General features: G+C 44.8%; 1 protein-coding gene across 2 annotated transcripts in view; it reads left to right on the plus strand.

Moving 5' to 3' along the window:
- KATNAL1 (katanin catalytic subunit A1 like 1) overlaps positions 1–26,999 on the plus strand; it is a 789,545-nt gene that overhangs the window by 191,277 nt on the left and 571,269 nt on the right. For both annotated transcript variants that reach the window (XM_069639367.1, XM_069639366.1), the window contains one exon: positions 1,805–1,973. In XM_069639367.1, coding sequence (XP_069495468.1) covers positions 1,805–1,973 — 169 coding nt within the window. The remainder of the gene's footprint in view (positions 1–1,804; positions 1,974–26,999) is intronic.

Genomic DNA, 26,999 nt, shown 5'->3' on the forward strand with positions numbered 1-26,999 from the left:
TTTCAGATCAAAGACACACCTATACCAGTATTAGGCAAGGTCAAAACCCTTGGTATGATGCTTGAAGCATCCTTAGGGGCAGAGGCCCAAGCACAATACGTTAAGAAAAACTGTGCTTACCACCTCCGTCTAATAAAAGCCATCAGACCCTTCTTATCAGAGGAAAATTGCGCGACCATAGCTAGAGCCACCATCTTGTCGCGGCTCGACTATGGCAATGCCTTACTTCTGGGTGCCTCCAAACGGTGCCTACAAAGCTACCAAGTTGTACAGAACAACGCAGTAAGAACTGTGAAGCTTAAATCTAGAACAGAGCACATCAGCGACTCCAGAAGGGAGCTTCACTGGCTAAAAATTGAAGATAGGGTGCACTTCAAGACCCTAACTATTGTCCATAAATGCATCCACGGAAAAGCACCAACATACCTAAAAACGAGAATCAGACCATACGTTCCAAATAGAACACTGAGATCATCTCAACTCGGCAAAATTGCAATAGCCCCACATAAACTTAAAAGCGGCCTAGGCAGAGCCTTTCCGTCCCTCGCAGCCAATCTCTGGAACAACCTCCCGGACCACCTAAGAATAGAGCCTGATTACATCCGCTTCCGCAAATCGCTAAAAACCCACATCTTCAAATAAATTACCATACGTCCAAATTCCAGCTGGAGTAATCTCTGCATGTTTCTGTCCCGTCTCTGCTGTTTGTTCTTGTCCGTCTGTCTATCGTGTTCTTGTCTCTGCGCCCCGAGGCCGGCGAGCTACCAAATACAAATATTAAATAAATAAAAAATAAATAAATAAATAAGAGCTGGGGACCTGTATGCCAAGGGATAGTTTTATGACGTCTTACCTCAAGTGCACTTTAGGAAACCTCCCCTTACAGAGTGGGGTCGGTGGGGGTTTATGTGCGAGGCAGGAGGATGACTTAAGGTGCAGAGGGGGCAGGGCAGTAGACTCGAGTTCGGGCATCAGTTGGCTGGTAAAATGGGGTGGTACACTTGCAGTTCTCGCCCCCCTTTCCAGCCACTTGATTGGCGGAGTACCCTTCTTTGGGTGTGAATATACGTTCCTTGCTGGCATGTCTTTGTGATTGGGAAAAGCAATGCTTGAAGATGTGCAGTTGCATTACCCTCCATTCTGTATTGTTCTGTTCTGTGAAATTGTTATTGCAGGCTCGGTCCATGTGCATTTTCAGGATTTTTGTCACCTTTTTCTTCTTGTAAGGATGGAAATTTGCTTCTGGTCGGGGATTTTGCCATGTAATTTCAGCTGTTTGTAGCTAAATAAGTAAGATTCCTTTAAACTGTATATTCTCTTCCCAGAAGAATATCGGTTGATTGTCCTTAGCAGTTCTATTAATCTGTCAAACCTGGGTAATGTGTGACCACTAATAGTATGCATTCTGTAGGTCTGCTTTCTGTGTTTTAGCAAGCTGTTAGCTTTTTTAGAAATGTACAATCAAATTCCTTGTCGGTTTCATCTGGCTAAGTACCCCTTTTGCAAAGCAGATTTGGAGAGTGTGGCAAGAACATTTTAGCATCAAACACCAAAGGTTGTATGATGGATTCAGTGCATTCAGATATAGATTTGGCCATTGGTCTAAGTAAATGTTCTCCTGTAAACTTTTGGTTTCCTTTGTAACCTTTATATTTGTATCCTCTGAACAATCCGCACTGTCAGCCACAGTGAGCTATGACAAGAGAGGCTCTCTGAACTTCAGGGTAAAGAAGGTCAGCATGTATCTATTCATTTTTTTAGTCTGCAATGCATGTTTGTAATTTACACTATCTTCACTTTTCAGGGCCCCACCTCAGATAAAACGCCCTAACAGAGAAGTGAAGCCTCTACGGAAAGAATCACCAGCAATGCAGCTACGTGGGCCTGTGGGCAGAGCACATGTTATAGCAAAAAATGAAAAACCTTCTGGCAGCAAAGACAAGGATTCCAAACCAAAGGGGAGGGATGATAAGGTGAGCATTACCTTACAGAAATAGGATAGGATATGGTAGTAGTTCAGACAAAACACATTTTTACCATGATTGTGTAGAACATTCTGTTCCGAGGCACCTGGCACATTTGGGTGGTGGGAATGCAAATCTTAGAGGCTGCTCTGAGAAGTATGTCCTTCGTGGGAGTGATGAAATCACACAAGCAGAATGGGATGTTTGCAAAGACTCAAAACCTAACAGTCTCAGTTGTGAAACGTTGCATTACATCGTTAAATTTGAATCATATGGAGGAATAAGTTATGTGATCTTCAGTTTTCTGTAGTTTCCCCCAAGTCCCTTGATACATATGAAAGAATATGGTCAAGAAGACAGATTTATTTTAATGTGAAAAGCACTAAACCCGTTTGAACTTGGTCTTGTTAGCATCTTGTGGCTATTTGAATTGCAGATAGTAATGTAGTTATCCATAGATTGATCGTTACCTGAATTGTCTTTTGGTGTACACTTGTTAAGCTATCTGGTTTGTAAACTGTCCATCAAATTACTAATTTACATACCCAGGCCCCTAGGTATCACCTCAAAAACTTTTCTTTACAAAATGAACACTTTTAAAAAAAAAAAAAGAATCCGCACAAAACAAAAGAAAAATAAGTGTTTTTCACAAAGGAGATTTAAAAGAGATGCTGTTTCTCCTGTTTGCTATTGCCAGTTGTGCTTGTGTTGTCCCAGGCTGTTGAGGACCAATCAGAACCATTATAGTTGTTTGTTCGTGTTGTCTCCTAGCAGGCGCTTTAGATTGACCCACCCGAAAGGTGACAAGACCAGTGTTATATGAGCACAAAGCACACCGATTGTTATTTTTCTTGTGCCTCTGTTGCAGCCAACAGCTCTCAAAAAGGAAATTATGGGCCCCACTGGACACCCACTTAATTGCTGACTTCACTCTGTCCTCTGCTCTCTGCACTGGCTGTTGCCTCAACAATATTTTATACTGTGACATCACCAATGACCTCTCGTTATGGGGAAGCTGTGTGCTTATTCAAATTTCCTTAATTTAGTTTTGGCTCATATGAGTCGCAAACCTTATTAATGGCATAGAATATTACCTAGTAGGGATGCACTCTTTGATGGCGTTTCAGGAGAGATACAGTGCTCTAAACAATTTTCTACCCTCTGTTATGCCGGTCACTTTTCACATTATGTTGATTTGTTGCAGTTGAACATTGCTAAGTAGGCCCTGCTATCCCCGTCCCTTGTTATATTTACTGCCCATGGTGTTACAATTGGTGCAGTAGTCTAATAATTTCAGGAGACCCAGAAATGATGGGCTAAAACAGTAGCACTCGTACTATCTGCGTTCATAGGATATATATATATAATAAGAAAGGAGTTAATCGGTGTCTGAGTCAAATAACCCTAGCATGTCTGTCCGTCCCCCCAAATGTACATTCACTGTTGGACAAGAAGGAGCAGTGATCTATTATAAACAATGCTATTAATGTATGCTCTTTTATGACTCATTTATTCCATGAAAATGCAATATTAATAGTTCTTGGGAATCCGACAGTGTATATTGCTAACGTTGATATAGTTATAAACGTAACATCTTCTAGTGGACTTAGGGAAAAAGAGCAAGGCAAACGAAACACAAATTCCTGCTGACGTCCTTAAATTGGAAGCAGAAAAATAACTGGGAGCGATTCTAGCAATCGTTTCAAAATAGGTTTTAGAGCACTGCCCTCTGAAATGTAATCTCAATTACAAGTCTGCATAGAAACGGTGAAGCACTCCAAATAAGGGGTAGATGTATTCACTGTAATTCAGAAACTTAAGTATAACTAATAACAAGAAATATTTGGATGAATTTTATATTTCTAAATTAGATCTCCTAACTAACCTAAAACATGATAAGCAATGTAATTTTACAAAATGTTCTCCTTCAACAATTCTGCATAAGTATACAGAAGCAATGGGTGTATGTTAGTGTCACACTCAGCCCTTTGTCTCACCTGTTTGTCCTTCGTTGTTTTCTTCTTTGGAGATCTTTCTTTGTGCCTGGACGTCCGGGACTTGTACAGGTATGTGCGGGTATCCTCCGCGTCCAGTGTGAGGTCCGCGACCAGCCTCGGGGAGATGATAGGAGTTCAGGATTCCAGGAAGGTAAGAGATGGGGCAGTCAATGTCCGGGATGGAACTTGGATCCAGGAAGGGATTCGCAATACTCGCAGAGTGCAGGGGTCTGACAGTGAGCACGGAAGGACTGGACAGGGGTCCGGGAAGGAAGAGAAACGAACGGCCCTCAGGCAGAAGCATAAGGGCAGCACCTTAGAATACCAGGAAGGAATAGGGAGCCGAAAAATATCGGAGAAGGAGCACGGAAAGGAGGGAGGTAGTTACGAGCACACTTGCCGAGAACTCGGAAGGGTAGCGTCTAGACGCGCAGAGCTGCGGGGGCGTGCCTGTTTTCTAGGAAGCAACGGGTCTTGCGTAAATGCTAGACTGCAGCGTTTCTGAGGCGTTGGCCATGTTGGGAGGATAGCAGATCCAACGTTGCGGTGCACAATGACCATAAAGTCCAAAAGTGGCGGAAACGGCGAATCATGACAGTTAGTCCCATAAAAGAAATAATATTCCATTAATCCAGATTGTTTTTGTCAAATAACTCAGTAGGGCAACTTAATGTATAGATATATAAAGGAGTATAAGTCAGGAAATGTCTTGTGTTCTCCTCTAGACATTTTGTGTTTCCTTTCAGAGCTCTTAGGAGAAAATAATTCTCAATTTTCCTTCAAAGATATCCCAAAAAAGTTAGATAATTTAATATGACAGAATCCTGCTCAAATTCTTAAAAATATGCAACTTTTAAAAATTACTTACCTGCTTTTAACTAATGAACAGTTAAATATTGGGACTATACAAATTCAAAGGAACATTCTTCTGGAGATAAACCACAGACACAACACTAGAAACCACGATATTACCCTAAAGCAACCATTGCACATTTTTCTACTATTCAGCATAATCATATATAAGACAAACATTGCTTGAACAAAACCATAGAAAGAACATCCCCAATTACCAGATCATTTTGAATGATCTAAAACATATATTGTCAGGAGTTGTGCATAATCTGCAAAGATCAAGCAATAATACCAAAGTCTGAGACTCTCAATCAATAAGAGAAGCGTGCATGGTAACCAGGTCTCAAACAAGTAGCGTACCTTAAAAGGGAGAAATACTGTGGTAGCAAAATGAATGAAATACCTTGGTGGCAAATTTTGTCTGCTGTGACACTACAAACAGCACAGGTAACAATATACTAGTGATAAATGCGGGATCGCTCTAAAATGCGTGCACTATTTACCACTCTTAGCTTCTTAAGTGAAAGAGGTCGGCACGAGTGATACCGTTCCCTCAAACTTCCCACAAGGTTTGTGATTAATAAACAGAAAAATTATAATTTGGGAAGATATCTCGCGCCACACATTTGATCTATAGTTTATCCTGGTACAAGTCCAATATTACTATCTTCAAGATAATTCAATAACGTCACTCCAAGAGATCCATTTCCGTGATGATTCACAAACATTGTCTGTATTTAATTTGTCAAAGAATGAACATCCGACACGTGTTTCGACCACCGGTCGTTTTCAAGGCTTCACAAAATTATAAAATCCTATAATACATGAATTATTCCAAAAAACCATACCATATGGTGCCACTTGTCAGGTCAGGATGAGGGAATGAGTTCACGCCATGGTCAAAAGTTAAAGAAGACGATCAAAGAAAAAAACACAATTTAAAACCACAAATTAGTTTTTCACTCAGTATTATCTGATCATTGCACTCTTCTTTAAAACAAACTTGAAAGACTAGCAGTTAAGCATAATAATATTGTTATCATGCATATTCCGAATAAGTCAACATGGTGCAGATACTCCTCCTATAATCATTATCCCCACATCTACATCAAAGAAAAACACCTTGTGAAACCATTCAAGCAAATCCAAAATGTGAGTACCCCAAATAGTTATGGGTATATCTTCACTCCCATGTTAGTATTGTCATAATATGATACACTGCCAGAATAAGGCTTAACCCTTACGTAATTCTCTATACTTTTCAAATTGAAATTTAGGTGCCAGTTTGTTGCACGTAGTCTTTCTTCTCTAAATCACTGGAAATTGAAATGTCCAATCCTATATGGAAATGTTCCATATTTATTACATGATCACTTCGGAAAAGGAAATTCCCCCCAAAAAAGTAGTATCATAAAAGGGCAGCTAACCCACCCGTACAGATGTATCTTGATAGCCCAGATCTTAGAATAGATGAAAAGATGTGCTGATAAGTCCCGTATCCTTGGTACGTTTGAAATACAGGCTCCAAATGCCAACTGTCTCCTATAAAATAATAAGCTAAACTTAAATTTAAATTCGGGATGCGTATATCATCATTCTAAATGACCGCAGACGAATGTCTGGATGAATAATCTTAACAATTACAGCTGTCCTTACTCTAGAATGCGTATGACAACCTTCAAAATAAACATGAACGGATATATGAAAGATTAGTCTTAGTCCGTGACGTCATCACGGTGCATCGCGTGCATTCGCGCCCTGTAGTTTATTTACAAGCCGGCGGGACTCGCGGGAGCTCTCTGAACATAGCGGATGGAAGGGATTTAGCCCATAGATTGGACCAGCTAAGCACACAATGGATGTCTTATACAATATGCATAGAAGGGAAGGGGTCCGTGTATCTTTACTTTAATCCGGTAAGACAAGCTACGTTTTATGGAATGAGAATGATATTTGCTGACAGGGGTCATAGCCACTATTGTTGCAATTGAATTAAGGGAAGTAAAGTTATTGATTGCTTTCTGTTGAACGGGACAATTTTTGGAAAAGACTAATCTTTCAGACATCCGTTCATGTTTATTTTGAATGTTGTCATACGCATTCTAGAGTAAGGACAGCATGTAATTGTTAAGATTATTCATACAGACATTTGTCTGCGGTCATTTAGAATGATGATATACGCATCCCGAATTTAAATTTAAGTTTAGCTTATTATTTTATAGGAGACAGTTGGCATTTGGAGCCTGTATTTCAAACGTACCAAGGTACGGGACTTATCAACACATCTTTTTATCTATTCTAAGATCTGGACTATCAAGATACATCCGTACAGGTGGGTTAGCTGCCCTTTTATGATGCTACTTTTTTTTTGGATTTCCTTTTCCGAAGTGATCATGTAATAAATATGGAGCATTTCCATATAGGATTGGACATTTCAATTTCCAGTGATTTAGAGAAGAAAGACTATGTGCGACAAACTGGCACCTAAATTTAAATTTGGAAAGTATAGAGAATTACGTAAGGGTAAGCCTTATTCTGACTGACAGTGTATTGTTTTATGATAATACTAACATGGGTGTGAAGATATACCCATAACTATTTGGGGTACTCACGTTTTGGATTTGCTTGAATGGTTTCACAAGGTGTTTTTCTTTGATGTAGTTGTGGGGATAATGACTATAGGAGGAGTATCTGCACCATATTGACTTATTCGAATGTGCATGATGACAATATTATTATGCTTAACTGCTAGTCTTTCCAGTTTGTTTTAAATAAGAGTGCAATGATCAGATAATACTGAGTGAAAAACTAATTTGTAGCTTTAAATTGTGTTTTTTTTCTTTGATCGTCTTCTTTAACTTTTGACCATGGTGTGAACTCATTCCCTCATCCTGACCTGACATGTTGCACCATATGGTATGTTTTCTTTGGAATAATGTATGTATTGTATGATTTTATAATTTTGTGCAGCCTTGAAAACGACTGGTGGTCGAAACACGTCTCGGCTGTTCATTCTTTGACAAATTAAATACAGATAATTTTTGTGAATCATCACGGAAATGGATCTCTTGGAGTGACTATTGAATTATCTTGAAGATGGTAATATTGGACTTGTACCAGGATAAACTATATATCAAATGTGTGGTGTGAGCGTGAGATATCTTCCCGAATTAACATTTTACAGGTAAGAATATAGTCGTCAAGCCATTAATACCTTTGGGATATTTATAACCAGATAGAGATTATTTTTATTAACCAATCTCCATTGTTATGTTGTGTGATCTTGCATTTCTATAGCACCTACTGCCATAGTTCAGAGCGTCAAAAGTGAGTAGACAAATGTCTGAAAGCTAAGTACCAAAACCCATTCTAGTCAGTGTTTCCTTATTAAGAAATATCTTGCTGGACATAAAATTAAGGCTAACGTACATTTTCTTCCAAATATTAAAATGTTGAATAGTGTAGCCAGTCTTTTTACCAAACAAGAATCACCAACCATTATTTTTCCACATATTCCTGTAAAAGAGTAGGTTCCAGATTTAGGCGACGCAGTATTGAATGTGGAGGGAGTGGGAATGCAGCGGGGGGCCCACCCTGCCCTTTTTTGGGGGGATAAAATGACAAATAAGTACAGTAAAAAAATAGCCAATGAGAGACTGCTCGGTAAAAACACATGGAACCGTTGAACACATGTCTCTATGTGATACTCTGTTCTCCATTTAAGAAAAAAGCAAGGTAAAAACCCAAGAGAAATCTGTTTAACATGAATGCCTAATGCCCATTTACATGATTTTTTAGCCAGTTGGCCCTATCGGCTTGGTTAACAATTATTGCTAAAAATTGAAATCTATATACCGTACAGTAACTAGATGCCAATTATCTATGTAGGAACTAGCATGTAATTAAACAATTCTAAAGAATCAGTACCACACATTTCCACTCTAAATTGACCATACAGTCTATGGTTACAGTGTTAAACAAGTACCAATAATGTCTTAGTTCAGGAAAATACATGACTATTTACAGTTTTATGTCTGATTTGTATCAGCAGAATAAAGTGGAATTACAAAATGCAAGCACTTCCAGTCTGGGCGACTGGAAATTCAAGCATATGACAATTTTAAATGAGTACTTTGAAAACATAACAAAAGTACCCAGATCAATGTCAATAGTTATTTTGAGGAGATTCAATAGTATCGGAAATATTTTACTGAGCGGTAGACCTTACTACACCCCAATGTGTAGTTTCCATAATTTTCCAATTCTCAATTAAATTGTATGCAGTCTTTTGAATCCATAATAGACTGTTCATAATAACATATGACCCAGGTAAGAAAATACTAAGCATAACACAATTTAAATAGCATATATACAGATACTTTAGTAACAATTGTTATTTTATTGAACCCTTGGTACATATCACATTCATAATAGACATTTCCATTTATCAGCCACCACAGATTGAGAAATGGGCTTTTTGAGTGTTATATATTTATGAAGATATTCCATTTAATATACATCAGTAGTGGTACACTCCCCAAAAAGGACAGCAATATTTCAATGAGTCAACAACTTCAAACTCAGCATCTATCTCTTTGGGCGCTAATGATGCTAGCTTATCTATCCAAAATCTTTCACGTTCAGCTGACATTTTTGGAACATTTCCTTCACGTTTTGAAATCTTAACAGTATAAAGGAATATGCATTCCAGTTGTGCCATGGAATGATGAAGTCAATGAAGCAGGAAACAACTTGTGATTTTACATGTTTTGTTCTTGTGTTGGATGGCTGTTCCGTCCACCTCAATTTTACTTTGTGTGTAGTAAATCCAACATGGAAAATTCAGCATTGGTACCGTAATCCATAAAAATAGATTAGTAGACTGCCAAATTGCATAATAACATTACAGAAGTGGTTTTTGTTACGCTCACCTGACTCCCACGGAGGCGCTGGCCTGGTTCGCGCTGCTGTGACCTCTTCTAAGGTGATGCGCAGGGTTCGGAAGACGGACTGGACCGGGCCCCCAAATCTGGCTTGTCTGGCTCACAGAAGTATCCTTCTGTGGGCGAAAATAGGGGATTAACTGTCTGCGGGGTAATGCAATCGGCCTCCCACTTTCCCCTCTCACCCTCCTCGAAACCCTTCTGTGATTTCTCGTAGCGTCTCACCTTAGGGTCTGGGAGGACGAGCTCTCCATCCTGCTTCTGATGCAGGGGCGCGTTGGTATCCAGTTACTTCACTGGATTTTCGGATTGGTGAGAACCAAACTTGCTTGGCTTCCAGGTAAGTGTTTTGATAAGAGGTTCCCCTTGTGTCCATGCATTAATGTACTAATGCTAGTGTCTTTTTCCCCATAGGGGCCGGGGTACGGAATGCCGGGGAACAGGCACCGACCCGAGATGAGAGGTGAAATCTTGTAGAAATCAGGTAAGTCTTTAATGAGCGTTTTTTGGTAATGTCTTTTCATTCGCTCATTAACGCTGATGTCTTTTTTTCCCCTTAGGTGCCGGGGTCTGGAAATGCCAGGATGCAGTGCGGACCCGAAATGAAGAGGGAATGAATCAACAGGTAAGTCTTAACATGGAAATTTAGCTTTCCTTATTCCCTTCTCTCTCTCACCTTTTGTTCTGGTCTTTTTCTCCCTAGGCGCTGGGGCGTGACTGCGAATCCGGATGATCGCTGCTGAACATGGAGGCGCCCTGTAAAGGTGAGTGGAATGCGGCGCTGCAGCGATCGACGCAATGAGCTTTTAAATTAAAGTCTTCCTTTTCAGGATTGTCGGCGAGATGTCTCCGGGATGCGGATTTAGCAGGTAAGGACTTTTCCTTCTTCTGTTCTCTTCTTCTCTTCCTTTGCCGGTGATCCAGGATGCTGGCAGGCATGGCAGAAGTCAGGATGCAGGAGCAGACACGGTGAGCGTCCAGCTGCTAGATGCAGAACAACGCGAAGCACATGTGGCTGTTGGGGTGGGGTTTAAATAGCCTTGGAAGACGTTCCAGGTATGTATCCTTCCCCGACCACGCCCGGATGGTAAATTAGTCCCACAGGTAAAGTAGTTCCTTTCAGGCCTCAAGGAGGCCGGGATCCTGCAGCATGGTCTGCATCAGGTAAGTGCACCCAAGCACTCCCATAATGAGCCTGGCGCCATAGGGGCCAGGACACTGTCCAAAAGGCCCCTATATGGGGTTGCTGGGTCCTTCCTTGGGGACTGGATGTCCGCTTTCGGGGACGCAGGGCTTGAACCGGCTCCCCGGGAGCGGGCATCATGACAGTTTTCCAATGTAAAGATTTATAACATATCAATTAATACGATTCTTCATTGTTAATATGCCACACAGGGATATGTGCCTTTCTTTTTAGATGATATCTCAGATATTGATTTTGGGCTACTTTGTGTTTTAAGCAATATGTTAAAAATTAATTGATGTTTTCTATGGCCAAATACTTGAGGATTGGAATATCATCAAATTTAAAAGTTCTGAAGTGTTTGTGAATGATATTCTTAATTTTCAAACTTTTGTGTGAATATGCAGTCGCACTTCTTTTAACATTAAGAGTTGCCTATATGGGAGGGCTCTGATGGTCGGTGATGGATACAGTAAATATTACAATGAGTGGGATTAATAAAAAGCATAGTGGTCAGATGATTGTCTACAATGCATATTGCCACATCAATTTCAAATGGTTTTTCCATAATGTGTTTACCAAAATAATTTGCTTTTCTAAATTAAACATTAACACATTAGAAGGGGTAATATTTTCACCAAGAGTGGATTATCACAAGTCAATTGCTAGTTGTGAGTGCACATTTGAGGACTCATTGGCATATACCAGAGCAATAGTGGCTCCCAATGAAGTTCCAGCCATTGTAAATAAAATTAGCCCCCATAACGAAAGAAAATCTTGCTTAAAATCAGCTTCAGGAAGATGAAAACATCTTTTAGCTCCTATTTCACCACTCCATTTCTTCCAAACTTTCAGCACGAGCAATGGAATTGTATAAACTAGTTGCATTCATTGTAAAAAGTAGACCTGCCTCATGGTATCCGGTAATTTTATCCCCATATATATGGTCACCATACATAATGTTGATGGGAAAAGGTTGTGGCGGCATTATATATGGGGTCAAGGGGACAATATAATAATGTCCCTGCAAAAAACAGCAATTTGTTGGCACATTTTTTGCCAGGCGACATTTTTGCAGGGACATTATTACATGGAACTCTCTGAATTGTATGAAGTATTTAATAATCAACTAAGTCTGCAAAATGCACTGCACTAACAGTTAAAGTAAAATATTTCTCACAGACATTATGGGATGTCCTGGTGGATTCACCAGTGATTTACTACTTTTTGGAGGAATGTAAAATGTGGGTCCGTTTCTCAACTCATTACAGGGAATTATGTGGAAAAGACCCTAAGATTATCTCTTTCCATACCCAACTGTGTTATTAGACACTAGCTTGGGCTGATATCTTTGGATTGTATATTAGGTTAGAAGAAAAGGTACCTCTATGCCAAAACGATCAATCCTCCGCCCAAGTCCCTTTTTCAAGATTTTAATATAATCCTTACTGAGAGATGTATCCCGTCTCTCAATAAATATAGTTTTGCCCTAGATGATCTCCTTGAAGATATTGGTTCCGATATTGACAAATTAGTCTGTAACCCTGAAAAAACAAAAAGGAGACTATACAAGGTGGATTGGATACAGTCAATTAATTGAGGCAATATCCGTTCTATTCTGACTATTCTATGTTTATGAGAAAGAGCACCAAACTGCCAAAATTCATTTATTTCCATGTAAGTATTTGAGAGCCAAACATATCAGATTTAAGCAAAATAAATTATCCAATCTTGAATATATTGGCTCAAGGATGGGTTTGAGTATGGAGGATTGACCTTGTAGGCTGTGTAAAGTTAAGGCAACCCTTGAAACCGTTAAACATCGGGTGATTACTCTTACGTCCCGTCCCCTTTCCTCCATACTGCATGGGCGTCCCTTCCAAGGGATGGGAGACAGAACCTTTTTCACCAGAAAAAACCTTCTTCCCCTTTAAATTTAGAGGTGCGCTGGGGTGCGGCCCTGGGAGCATGCACTGCCCTGACTCTGCCCTCCGGCGCCACACCTCAGTCCCCTTTTCCGCGTCGACGGGAAGGGGCCAAATTCACCAGCGCTCCTGGGTTTTGCTTCGGCCATGTAATTCCACGCGCAGATTCTTCTTCTCTTTTGTCTTTTTAGTCTTTTTTATCATTCAGGTACTCGTTCCTCGGGCGTCACACTCCTCCCCGGCGCATGTCGACTTCCACAGGGTCCAGCAGGTGTCCATCCTGCGACGGGCTCTTCCTAACCTCAGACCCCCACACCCTCTGCCTACGTTGCCTTGGCCCAGACCACGGTTGGCAAGCTTGTACAGCGTGCAATGCCCTGTAATCGAGGTCTCTGAAGATCAGACTAGCCAGGTGGAGGGAGCTCTTCCAGAAGTCACCTCCAGGGGACCTCAAGGACTTTGTGAAACATTGATCCAGGCCCAAGGTAGGGCCGCGTCCATCGCACCCTGCAAGGAAGACTCCTTCTCAAGGACTCGCCTGCGCGGGAGGTAACCACTCAGGTCCTTGTACCAGCACGTGCACCGAGGCTGCTTCAGCTACCAGCCTAAAAGCCAAGGGATCCTTGGATCCTCCCGGTGAGAATGCTGAGGGACTGGAAGGTTCTTCTACCGGATCTTCATCCGAGGGGCTCTGCCCTTGTACCAGCATTATGTCCGAGGGGCTACGCCCTAGTACCAGCAATACGTCCGAGGGGGCCCCTAAATGCAGCTCTACCGACCCCTGGGTCGAGGGTGTAACACCTACCGGGTTTAGGCCCAAGGTGCAGGGAAGGCCTCACGATCCACACTCAAGAGTCCTGGAGGAGAAACTATGACTGCCAGTCGCCCACCTGTCCGAGGTGATGACCGCGTCATCGCGGGATCAAGATGAACAATTGGAATATTTGCGGAGGGCGACACTTCCCCAGCTGAAAGACTTGGTCCTGGAAAGCCTTGATGCCCCGATCTCAGGCGTTCAAGATTAAACTTCTGAGAGGATATTTTTTGAGTGCAGTGAGAACAAACTCCTCCGTTCCCGTGTTGCATTTGGGATCCCACCATAAATCATTTGCAGCTCTGTGTGATGGCCATCTTGTGACGTTTCGATCTTCATGCTACATAGCTCGGCGTTTAGAATTGATGTGGTTGAAGTCTGAATTTGATGAATGTAATCCTTGTTAAACTGTTTTAAGGTTTACTCTGTTCTTAAAAGCAGTTGCTTGCTCGCCTCCCTGTCAGCCCCTGCCTATGATGGACATAACCCCCCTTCTCCTTTAACCGCTTTCCTAAATAAAGATGATCAACAGAAGGACCATATACGCACATCCAATATTTAAAAAAAAGTGTAAGCAGCCTCAAGCCTAATTAAAGAAGGGATACAAAAAAAAAATGTAATTATAAAGAGTCCTGTTGGAGGCTGGGCCCAGCGAGCCGAGCAACATGGCGCAGGCACGTGGCAGGCAGTTCGACAAAATGGCCGCCGTGCGAGACATCAGCACCCATCTGGCGCCATTCCACGAGTTTGACGAGGAACGAGTGTCAAGGTGGGACTGGTCTCAACCAGGTACGTTGCCTACAGCCTATCCTTCATTTGCGCAGGGCAGGTTTCCGCTGCGTCTGTAGCAGGGTATGCAGCGTGTCCAGCAATCTCCCGCTACCCCTTCAATATCCCCTACCACTCCTCCGGCCTGTGAAGACAGGTTCTTTGAGAGGTTCCTCTGGCTCATGAAGTCCCCTCGGATGGGGGTTATCCTCAAGGATGCCATCAGGGACGAGCTCCCTCCAATGCTTCCAGCACCTCCGGCGCCCCCAGCGCAGCCTCTGCCTCCGGCCCCCCAGCTGATTCCTCAGGCAGTTCTGTACCAGCCTCCTGCACAGCCTCCGCCTCCGGTCCCTGTGCCCCAGCCGCTGGCTTCTGCTACTCCTCCACCGGCGCAGGATCCTCCTGACCCACAGGATACGGATGAGGAGGAGGACCCTGACACACCCTAGTCAGCCAAGGCCTTCCATGATTGTCTTGCAGGGCTAGCGGAGTACCTGGGCCTACCTCAACCCGAGGTCGAGCAACTAGCAGAGGGGGTCCTTGTGGAAGTCCTCATGTGACATGACGCCCCTCTGCCAAAATGGGATTTCCACTGCAGACAGATGTAGTCTCCCTGACGAAAAAGGGTTGGCTCAAGCCCCACTCAGCCCAGACGGTCATTCGACGCCTGGACGCCAAGTACAGGCAGTTGGAGGGGGATACACTCTTGCTATCGGCCCATCCTCAGCCACACTCCTCGGTGATAGCTGCGGCATCACTGTACTCCAAGCCTCAGTCGTCCTCAGCCTCCTCCTCAGTGACGCTGCTAGGCAAGTAGGAGGAGATCTTGGGGGCTTACGGAGAGAAGCTGTATCCCAACGCGTCCTTGCATCTTCGTCAGGCCAACACCGATGCCATGCTTGCTGCCTCTAACCAGAGGTTATGGTGGGTAATTGCGGACTTCCTCCCAGAACTCCATACGCAGACCCAATCGCGTTTCAAGGCAGGATTGGCTGAGGCCAAGCTGGTGGTGCAGGACCTCATGGAATCCACTGTGGTCCATATTAACACCTCTGGCCGTGCCATCTGTATCGCCACGGGTATGAGAAGGACAGCCTGGCTTCGTACAACAAAATTCAACCCGGATTTCCGGGAATGCATATTAGACATGCCGTTTGAGGGGGAGGGGGCCTCTTCCACTCCACCACGGACGAGGAGCTGGACAAGAAGAAAAACAGCTCACAAACGACCAAGTCTTTATCCATCTTGACAAAGACCACGCCCAAATCGTACACCCAGTCACAGCAGCGTTCCGACAAGGGACGTACGTACGGAGGGTTCTGCGGCTTCCAGGAACGCAGTTCCAGGCAGCCTGACCGCTCGCAGACTCCAAATCAGCGAAAGCAACAATAGAGGGGTTAGGGGGGATTAAGGGCTTTTTCCAGACCCCTCCTCCGCAACAGCCTCTGAGGGAAAGAAGGCATGACACCCCCCTCCAGGTCCACATGTCTCCAGTGGGGGGCAAGCTTGCTCTCCCTGCACAGTTCTGGCGCCAGAATTTCGCTTGGGCTTTTACTCCAGGATTTTTTTTGCCATTCAGGAAAAGACAAGACGGGCCTGAGAGTTGTGCTGGACCTTTTCATGAGCCAGAGGAACCTCTCCTTACCTCTACAAAAGTTCAAGATGGTTACGCCAGCTTTTATAGCGGAGACATTGTGCAAGGGAGACTGGATGTGCTCCCTGAATCTGAAGGACACGTATGTACACGTCTCAATTTGGCAGCCCCATCGTTCTTTCCTTCGGTTCAGGATCATGGGGTACCATTTCCAATACAAGGTCCTTCCTTTTGGCCTCAACTCAGCCCCCAGGCTCTTTACCAGACTCATCAATACTGTGGCTGGCCTCCTCAGAGCACAGGCCCTCCACATCTACCCATACCTCGACGACTGGCTTGTCAGGGCTACATTTCCGGAAGCGGTTCACCACTCTTCCCATGCCCTTATGAACACACTGCACGATCTGGGCTTCTCGCTCAATCTCAAGAAGTCGCAGCTGCAGCCCACGCAGACTCTGACATTTTTGGGCTTCATCTGGGACACGTGCTCTGAGAAGGTATTTCCGTCGGAGGACAAGATCTCGGCCATCAAGAGGGCCACCATGCACTTCATCAGCAGAGAAGTGACCTCTGCCTGGTGGTACCAGCATCTCCTGCATCTCTTGGCAGCGGTCCTATTGGCCATCCCACACACATGACTGAGGATGACAAGGATTCAGCTGCACTTCGCTGCGTCATGGAACCGGGAGCGGGGCTCTCAATCTGAGATGATCAACGTTCCTCCATCTCTCCGCCCGGACCGAACATGGTGGTCGAGGGACCGCAACCTACGGACGGGCAAGCCCTTCCGGCCTCCCACCCCGCAGGTCACCGTCACCACAGACTCCTCGCTCAAGGGCTGGGGAGCCACCCTGGATGATCTCTCGGTCCATGGCACCTGGACTCAACAGGAGCAGGAATACCACATCAATTGGTTGGAGCTGAACGCCATCTGGCTAGCACTCAAAGCATTCCTTCAACTTCTCAAGGGCAGGGTTGTCCTCATCCAGACGGACAACTCAACCAGCATGTACTACGTCAACAAATAGGGAGGCACCAGATACCCTCCACTGTGCAGATTGCAATCAACATGTGAGAGTGAGCCCTGGAAAACATCTACCTCATGGCAGTCCACCTCCCGTTGGAATCCAACCTGGAGGCGGACAGGCTCAGCAGGTTGGGGACGGACAATTACGAGTGGCAGCTAAACAAGCTTGTTATTCAGGAGATCTTCAACGATTGGGGTCATCCCCAGGTGGTTCTCTTTGCCACCTGGCACAACAAGAAATGCCCTCAGTTCGCCTCATGGCAGGGACAGAGCCCCGTCTCCCTGGGCGACGCATTTTGGATCCAGTGGAACGGCATGAAAGCATACGCCTTCCAGCCCACTCCGCTGATTAACTGTGATTTGCAAGATCAAGGAGTCTTGCCAGCTCAACATCATTCTAATAGCTCCATGGTGGCCGACCAGGCCATGGTCCTCGGAGCTGCTCAGCCTCTCGGAGATGCCTCCGATTCACCTCCCGACGGGCCCAGCACATCTTCTGGCGCAGCAGGGGGGGCAGGGTCATCCACCCCGTGCCCCAGAAGCTAGCCCTCACAGCGTGGTTCCTGAGCAGGTAACACTACGGCACCTCAGCCTCTCCCAGGCTAATCTGGAAATCATACAGGGCGCAAGGAGCAAGGCTACCAGGGCCCAGTATAAAAGTAAATGGACCAGGTTATGCCACTGGGCAGACTACAAGGAAATCGACCCCTTGGCATGTACTTTGGATGACATGCTCTCCTTCTCGGCGCACCTAGCCCACTCTGGTGTGCAGCTGGACACCTGCCGCACTTACTTCGCATCCATCGGGGCTTGCAGGAACTCGGAGGAGGGGATCTTCTCCTCCTCCAATTCTATCGTCAAAAAACATTTGACGGGGCTCGCAAGGCTCTACCCGCCCATCAAGAGGCTGCACGAACAGTCTTGGGCGCCCTGGCGCACAAACCGTTTGAGCCAATGTCGTCCGCGGACATCAGGCTGGTCACCATCAAGACGGCTTTAATAGATGGCCTCGGCTCGCAGAGTCAGCGAAATCCAGGCGCTGGTCGCCTCAGAACCATATACTACCTTTCACAGGGACAAAGTAATCCTGCAGAAACACCCAGCATTTCTGCCCAAGGTGCCGTCTGCTTTCAATTTGAACTAGGAAATAGTCCTTCCTATGTTCTTTGCCGATCCTCAGGACGAAGCACAGAGAGTGCTGCACTGCCTGGATGTCAGGCGTGCCCTGAAATTCTACCTTGACAGAACCAAGGGCTTCTGCAAATCGGATGCCCTGTTTGTCACTTTCAGAGGCTCAAGACCAGGCTACCAGGCCTTCCAAGGCCTCCATATCCGCCTGGATGGTCTCGGCCATCAAAGAAGCGTATGAGGGCCAGCACAAGTCGCTTCCGTCCAACATGCATGCCCACACAGTCAGGGCCAAGGCAACAGCCATCGCATTCCAGCGCCATGTGCCTTGGCAAGTCATAAGCAGGGCGGAAGTGGCCACTTCTTCGGCTTTCTACACGCATTACTGTTTGGATGCTGGCTCTAGATCTGATGCGGCTTTCGGACAGGCGGTTCTCAGGAACCTTTTTGCTTAAGGAGGGTCTCCTCTCCACCCTGGTGCTACATTCAGTTGTAATCGCCCATGCAGTATGGAGGAAAGGGGACGGGGCCTAAGAGTTATTATAAGTTACTTACCATAGTGACTAACGTAGTCCCCTTTCCTCCATACTTCCCACCATCCTCCCCCTAATAAAACTGGTGTCATTAAGCAATATTAATCTATTGTCGACGCATCTATGGGGACTGAGGTGTGGCGCCGGAGGGCGGAGTCAGGGCAGCGCATGCTCCCAGGGCCGCACCCCCCGCGCGCCTCTAAATTTAAAGGAGAAGAGGGTTTTTTCTGGTGAAAAAGTTTCTGTCTCTTGACCCTTGGAAGGGATGCCGATGAAGTATGGAGGAAAGGGGACTAAGGACTAAGAGTACGTTAGTCACTACGGTGAGTAACTTCTAATTTATTGCCCAAAAACCAGCACCTTAAGACAAGTGCATTTTGAAAGCTACATATATTATCGCTTTGAGCATGCTGGTGAATCATTGTGGGCTCGCCTTATGGGAGGACAGAATATGTCATTGGTATTGGCACGTTATTGCTTTTTACAGCAACTCAATGAACTTTTAAATTGTGATTTGATATAATATTGGACATCAAGTATATTTTTTTATGTTATATATTTAATTCTTTTTAGCCGTAATCAACCAACATCCATGAAATACACAATCACTGACAACACTGCTTCTGCAATATACAGGACTGCATGTCAGCAACCCCCATAGATCGTTAAATGAATACATGATATTAAATGCAAACACAAAAAACAAACTAGGAACAAAAGAAGACAGAAAGAGAAAAGGAATATAGCTTGTCTCCTTTCTCAGGCATACTGTTAACAGGGAGTAGGTACTGGTTCCCCTTACGACCAGGGTGAAAAATGTCCAGTTGTAAACAACTAGCCTCACACAACGATCACTCGCCCTCCTGTGAGAAAGAATGGTCTGTGCATGACGCAAACCCAAGCGCATTAAAACTCAACAATAGTGTGGTCCTTGACATGCAACTGCCTTTAACCCAACCATTCCACCCTGTCTCTTGGGAAGTTATGTTCTCTTATTATGATCCCCATCCAGCCACCCCCCTGTCTGCACCACACCCCACTTCGCAGCAAACCTGCTGCAGGGCCCAAATCGGGGGCCATGTCCCAGCTCCCAAATTAAAATGCTTGGGGCATAGTACAAGGAGGTTGGTTTTCATACCGGGAGGTAAACGGATTTAAAGCAAGATAAACCATGATAGTTTGTTTTCTCCAGATTTATTTTCAGTTTGTGTTGTATTGCACAACGATACTTCTATTTGCCACTGTCTACCTATCGCCTATAGCAGTGCCTACGTCTTATGTCATTTAACAAAGTAAATGACTTCTGGAAGTTGTACATTTAGGAAATGATCTTTGGGTTTGAGCACCTGATTGCCAGTGATTTGGGAAATTAAATCCGGATTGAATACGTGTAGCCCTGGTGACCTATAGCTTCCCCTGTTCCCCAATACAATGTCACTATTTTGAGCAAGGGCAAGCCCTGCAAAAATCCTGGACCAGTCATCGTGCACTGTTCCAGTGGCCTCATTGCCCACTGGGAGCCCGTAATTTGGGTGTAATCTGGTCTGATGCCCCTTTTGAGTATTGCGACCCTGGGCCAGAACCCATTGACTGCCCCATGCTTCCTATCCATTTGCTTGCACATCACTGTATGAAACAAATGCGTAACTCACCTTGCCAAAGCGAAATATTAGCTTTTGCAAAGCAAAAATGGGAACTCCAGGAAAGTGGTGGAGGGACTTTATTCCCCTCCCCCAATTGAGGCACTTGATGAGATAAAGTAAGGCTGCAGTACAAATGGAATTAAACCGAGCAGGCCACTCTACCCCTCGGTCCGCACAATAAACGGAGGTGTTCTCCCCACTTTGCACCAAGAAGCACAGTTATTTTATTGAATTGTTTCTCAAACAAAAGTTCACTAATAAGACTACAGTATACATGAACGAAGCCCCAAGTTGCCAGAGCGTGTGCATCGTAATTTACCGCTGTACACTCTACTTCAATGCGATGCATGTGAGGAAATCCATTGCTTGTCAAAGCTTCTTCCGAGAACCCATTTGAACAGAAGTCCACGCGGGGTGAGAGATTTGGCCCAAGACAGCCCAACTGGCGGGATAAGAAAACACATTCCTCAACAAGACTAAGTTGTATATTTTAGGAAATGAGACCACATGAGTGACCCTAACTGAGGAGTCACCCTTTTCATTAGAAGACGTGTGCAAATGTAGTTGTGCAAACTGCCAATGGCAAAAACATCGCTAATTTGGGAAGTGAACTCGTCCTTTCCCAAGTGAAAAAGGGAAACTGACCCTCAATAATAGTTCCAATTGCTTTATCACACCAACATGACGTTACAATGATTTAAATAATTACTTCATTCTGCACTGTATATCAATCTGGGAGGAGTCAGAGCTGAATTGGCCCAATCTGTATTTAATAATTTGCAGTCTTTTTTTTTCTAAAGTGTTTGTTTCGTTCAGTAGTGAAAAGAATTTGGCTGGTGCATATTATCAGCGTGTGACGAGCAGGTGATTCCTTTCTGTCTCTTAGTGTCCAAACAGGGTGATGCCGCTTTTAGGGGACACTGAAAGGCGTGTATATTTAAAGAGGCGCCGTGAGTTATTTCCCCCATGGTGGCCTTGTTTGCGTTTGGCAGCAGTAGGTGTTCATGCATGCTTTAATGGTACTTATTCAGTGTGCACACACGCGGACATACGGGATCTATAACTTGGTTCACAAATAAGTTGGGACAAGTGCATTCACACAAGAGGCAGTTTGAACTTGTTAAGAACAAAAGAACAAACGAAATGACATTTAGCGGGTGTCCCTGCATGGGCGCAATTTTAGGGGTACGGGGGTGTTTGTCCCCCCCCAACTTTCATGGCACAGTATTTTGTCCCCATTCATATGGCTGGTGCACCTTTTCTTCAGATGTCATTCACCCCCCGCCCCAACATTTTCAGCAAAGTTACTCCACTGTGTCCCTGGCTCCTGCAACAAGATGCTTGGCAGTTGGCAGCAGTACAATATGGCGTGAACGGAGTTCAGAGGGTGCCTGTTCCACTGGGCTATCCGTGCATATCCAGAAAATGGTATTTTGTGCGTCCATAGAAGTATTTATTTACATTCGGCTGCTTTCTTCCAATCTCTCATAGCCGGAAATGTAAACAAAAGAGGAAAGCCCCAAGTATTGGTCGTACTTGCGAAGAGAAGGGGCGAAGCTGGAGACCACGGGGGTGTTAAGAGTGGAACGCCCTGTCACAAAAGTGAAGTGTAAAAGTGAATCGCAGCGGGTCAAGATTGCTATTTTTATACTTTCTGAATGGGTGATTAATTTTAAGAGCCGTGTTTCTGTAGACATGAGACATTATTTCATGTATACAAACTGAAAAATAATTGCTGCTTCAAGGCTGGTGGAAAAACGAATCACGTTTTTCTCCTTCCTGTTTTGGGATTTACTATTTTGTCAAATTAAGTCAACCTTGTTGTACTCCTAACAGGCGAGGTACGGATAACATGCGAAGTCCAGGTAACACACGCACATTTCTGCAGCAGGAACACCACCTGCACTGCTACCTCCCAAGCAATTTCAATCCCTTTGAATCATCCAGAATACGAACAGTGATCGTTCATATGGAAATCACAAAGGTTGTCTCTTGGCTACCCGCTTTCTTCATGTGCTTGGGATGTTGGCACTGACCCCAGCGCCACACCAGCGCTGTGCGAAAGGTGCATTGTTTAGTGGGAGCACCATTGGCTCATAGAGAGAGGGCACACATGCTCCATGGGGTCTCGCACATCTTTGCCGACCAGGCAGCCAGATGGTTGGGATTTAAAAAGGGCAGTCAGAAGAATGCACATGTTTGGTCACCCTGAAAGGGGAGTGGGAATACGAGCTGAAGGGAAGTAAGATACCCAGGACATGAGGTGTTGGAATCATGACAGGCAGAGGCCTTCAAGGAAGCAGTGCATCAGGAAAGCCAAGCTTAGAAGCAAGCAAGAGGCTTGTGAGTGGGGAAAAACAAGTGTGTATGTGGCCCAGGTGGCATATGAGCAATGCCATTCCAGAGGCGTTGCTAGGGGGGGCTAAGGGGGCTATAGCCCTGGGTCTTTTGGTTGTAGCCCCGGATAGAAGCTTAGGTGCTACAACCAAAAGGCAAGCTAGCCCCGAGTCTCGACGGTCCCGACATTAGCATAGCCCCAGATCTTTTCCAGACCTAGCAACACCCCAACCATTGCTAAGCACATGATAAACATTTCGGGGGGGGGAGGGTGGTGGGCTGAGGGGAGGCAGGCGGATGACAGAGGGAGATTGGGCGTCAACTGAATTTATAATCGCTTTTTAGGTGGCAGTGGCAGCTCGTGCCTCGAGCATGTGACGTGGCCCAGCCACACCTATGGTCTGCCTCTAAGGCCTTTTCAGCCAATAGAGATCGCATTTGAGTGTTGGCATTGGCTGGAGATTCCACTGTCATTTTAATGAGCACCAAGGTCGGCACACGTTTCAGCATCATGCAGCAGCCCCTGACAGATCAATTATCCAGAAGTAACCCACCCAGCCTATACGGTCAGTGCTTCTGTAGGCCAGGTAGACTGTAGAAAACATGAAGCAGAGCAAGCTCTTCACCTGCACGTGATTTATTACTCGTGACAATCCAATTTTCACTCGCCAATCGCGAGTGGACATTTTGTGGCCTGCTTATAACTCGGACTAGTATGTTCTTCAGGGGGGTCCATTGGAAAATCAATCATGATATAGGGCGTCCTTCTCGGACATCGTTCGTGTCCTAAAAATATATTCATGATCCACACAATACAGACAGCAGACATAGTGGTGCGTTCAGGGAGGTTTATCATCTGATGTTATGTTATGTTGTTATGTTACTTTGCATTTATATAGTGCCTTATGTACCATTGGTATGGTCTCAAGGCGCTGGTAGGTTAAAGGCCTTCGGGAACCAAATTTCAGGTCAGTAGAGAGGATATAGTCAAAAGGTGCGCGTGAGCACCAGATATGTGTGCAACTGGTGTGGCTTTCATGTGATAGCTGCTTATTAGCAGTAGGTGTGGAGGTTAAGAGCTAAAGAGTGTGTGTTCGTTCTGGCAGGTTGTTGTCCAGACCGATTTTGGCTGCGTTTGGCCTGAGGAGAAACGCCTAGGCTGGGGGTGTGTGTAACCAGCAGTGCTTAGTTAGAGTGATGGGGAGTATGTGGCAAATGATGGTATGAGAACAGCTACACCGAATGGTGTCATAGTATCGCTGTGTTCTATTTGAGTGGTGGTGTAAAGAAGAGAGTAAGCGTGGAGATGTGAATTTGGTGGTTTACATTAGGTGATTCACTCCAATAGTTCCATGTACTCCATCCGTTCCAAGTACTTCAATCCGATTCATGCATTCCAATCCGTTCCAGGCACTCGCATCCGTTCCATGCACTAGCATCCGTTCCATGCACTCACATCCGATCCATGCACTCGCATCCGATCCATGCACTTCACTTCGTTTCAGGCAGTCCACCCATTCCAAGCACTTCAACCGTTTCGTGCCCTCCAACCAGTTTATGCACTGCTCCTTTCATTCGTTCTAGTGACGTTATCCTTTTTCCATGCATCATTCATTCACATACGTCATCTTCATATGTTCCATCCACTTAACTGGTTCCACCCATTTTGCATGATCTATCCACTTCACCTGTATCACCCACTTCACTGGTTCCATCCACTTCACTGCTTCTGAAACACATCATCCGTTCATCCACATCCGTTCTACCATTTTACCCGTTCCACCCCTTCACCTATTCTACATCAGTTCACCTGTTCCATCCACATACTTCACCCGTTCCATCAGCATACTTCACCCGTTCTATCCACATGCTTCACCCGTTCTATCCACATGCTTCACCCTTTCCGTCCATATATTTCACCCGTTCCACCCTGTTCACTCGTAGAGTCCTGTTTATCCGTTCCACCCCGTTTATCCGTTCCACCCCGTTTATCCGTTCCACCCCGTTTATCCGTTCCACCCCGTTTATCCGTTCCACCCCGTTTATCCGTTCCACCCCGTTTATTTGTTCCACCCATCCAGATCCTCCGTTCCATCCACTTCCTCTGTTCCACCTAGTTCATTCGTTCCATTCACATACCTCGCCTGTTCCAACCTCATACTTCCTCCGTTCCAAGCACTTTTTCATTTGACCCATCGACTTCACCCGTTATATGACTTCACCCGTTATATCCACATACTTTAATCGTTCTATTCGATATATTTGACCCATTTTGTCCACATACTTCATCCGTTGCTTCCTAATACTTTACCCGTCTCATCCATATACATCACCCGTCCTTCCAGATCTATCCTCTGTTCTTACCACCCACTTCACCCATTTCTTCGCCTTATTACACCCGTTCCATCGAACTACTCCACCCGTTCCATCCTCATACCTCACCTGTTTGCTCCACATTCGATACACGGTCCGCACTCAACACCCGCTCCGCTCTCTACACGCGCTCCGTTCCGCATTCTACACCCACTCCTCACGCCACATTCTACACCCGATTCTCGCTACGCATTCAACATCCGATCCGCACTCCGCACTCCACACCCACGCCGCACCAGCAACATAACGTACATCCGTTCAACACACTATATCGGCTCAACACCACCGTACCTTATATCTGCTCAACACTCTAAAATTGCTCAGCACTCTGCATCTGCTCAATACCATCACATCCTACATCAGCTCAACACCCTAGATCTGCTCAACACCCTGCATCCGCTCTATTCTAGTATCCACTCACATCCTACATCCGCACCACGCTCAAATCTGCTCTACGGCCTCATCCGCTCTGCGCACTTATCCGCTCTGCGGTAGTGTGGTACCACTGGGTGAGATTATTCAAGGTTTCTGGGTTAAATTAAACAGGGTGATATTATTCATGTATACTAAGTTTTAATGTCCTAATTGCAAACTAGGCTGCAGATATGCTTTTAGGCAGTTTTGAAATGTAGCTAGACCATACAATATGCTATTAGTTAGACTATCTAGTTGCATCTACAGCCCAGTGATGCTGTTAGATAGACTTTCTTCAAGTGAGGTAGGATACAGGTATGCCATTAGGCAGAGTTTCGAGTGTAACAACACCTCATGTTGTTTTTAGGTGCTTCTTATAAGTGGAATTTAGGAGGATTTTTAAGTGCAGTTATGATACAGGTATGCTATAGGCTACATTTTCTAAATCCAGTTTCAAATGCAATGACATAAATAAGCTATAGGGCAGACTTTGTAAATGCGGTTATGCCACAGATAAGCTATAGGGTAGACATTCTAAATGCAATTATGATACAGATAAGCTATAGAACAGACTTTCTAGACTTTGGTACAGTGACGCTATTAGGGACGTTGTCTAATTCCGCTATGCCAAGGTGGTGGTGTTATATATACTTCTAAATTCAACTTTGCACCGAGATGATATTGGGCATACTTCTAAGTTCAATCAAGGCATGTTCTTAGTGATATTAGGGACACAGAGAGGGTATTAGGCAACCAAATCCAAATTTGCACAGAGAGGAATATTAGGCAGTCTTCTAAATTCAGCTTTGCACAGAGAGGATCTTAGGCACACTTCGAAGTCAACCAGGGCACGCTATTAGGCACACTTCTAAATTCAACTTTGCACACACAGGATACTAGGCACACTCCTAAATTCAACCAGGACACGCTATTAGGCACACTCCTAAATTCAACAAGGGGACGCTACTAGGCACACTTCTAAATTTGACATTGCACAGAGAGGATATTAGGCACACTTTTAAATTCAACTTTTCACAGAGGGGATATTAGGCGTACTTCTACGCACAGAGAGGATACTAGGCACACTTCTAAATTCAACTTTTCACAGAGTGGATATTAGGCACACTTCTAAATCCAACTTTGCACAGAGAGGATACTAGGCACACTTCTAAAATCAGCTTTGACAGAGAGGCTATTAGGCACACTTCTAAATTCGACTTTGCACAGAGGGGATATTAGGCACACTTCTAAATCCAACTTTGCACAGAGAGGATACTAGGCACACTTCTAAATTCAACTTTTCACAGAGAGGATACTAGGCACACTTCTAAATCCAACTTTGCACAGAGAGGATACTAGGCACACTTCTAAATCCAACTTTGCACAGAGAGGATACTAGGCACACTTCTAAATTCAACTTTGCACAGAGGGGATATTAGGCACACTTCTAAATCCAACTTTGCACAGAGAGGATACTAGGCACACTTCTAAATCCAACTTTGCA

Source organism: Ambystoma mexicanum, chromosome 7q, assembly GCF_040938575.1.
Source record: "Ambystoma mexicanum isolate Mex_15411 chromosome 7q, UKY_AmexF1_1, whole genome shotgun sequence".
Classification (NCBI taxonomy): domain Eukaryota; kingdom Metazoa; phylum Chordata; class Amphibia; order Caudata; family Ambystomatidae; genus Ambystoma; species Ambystoma mexicanum.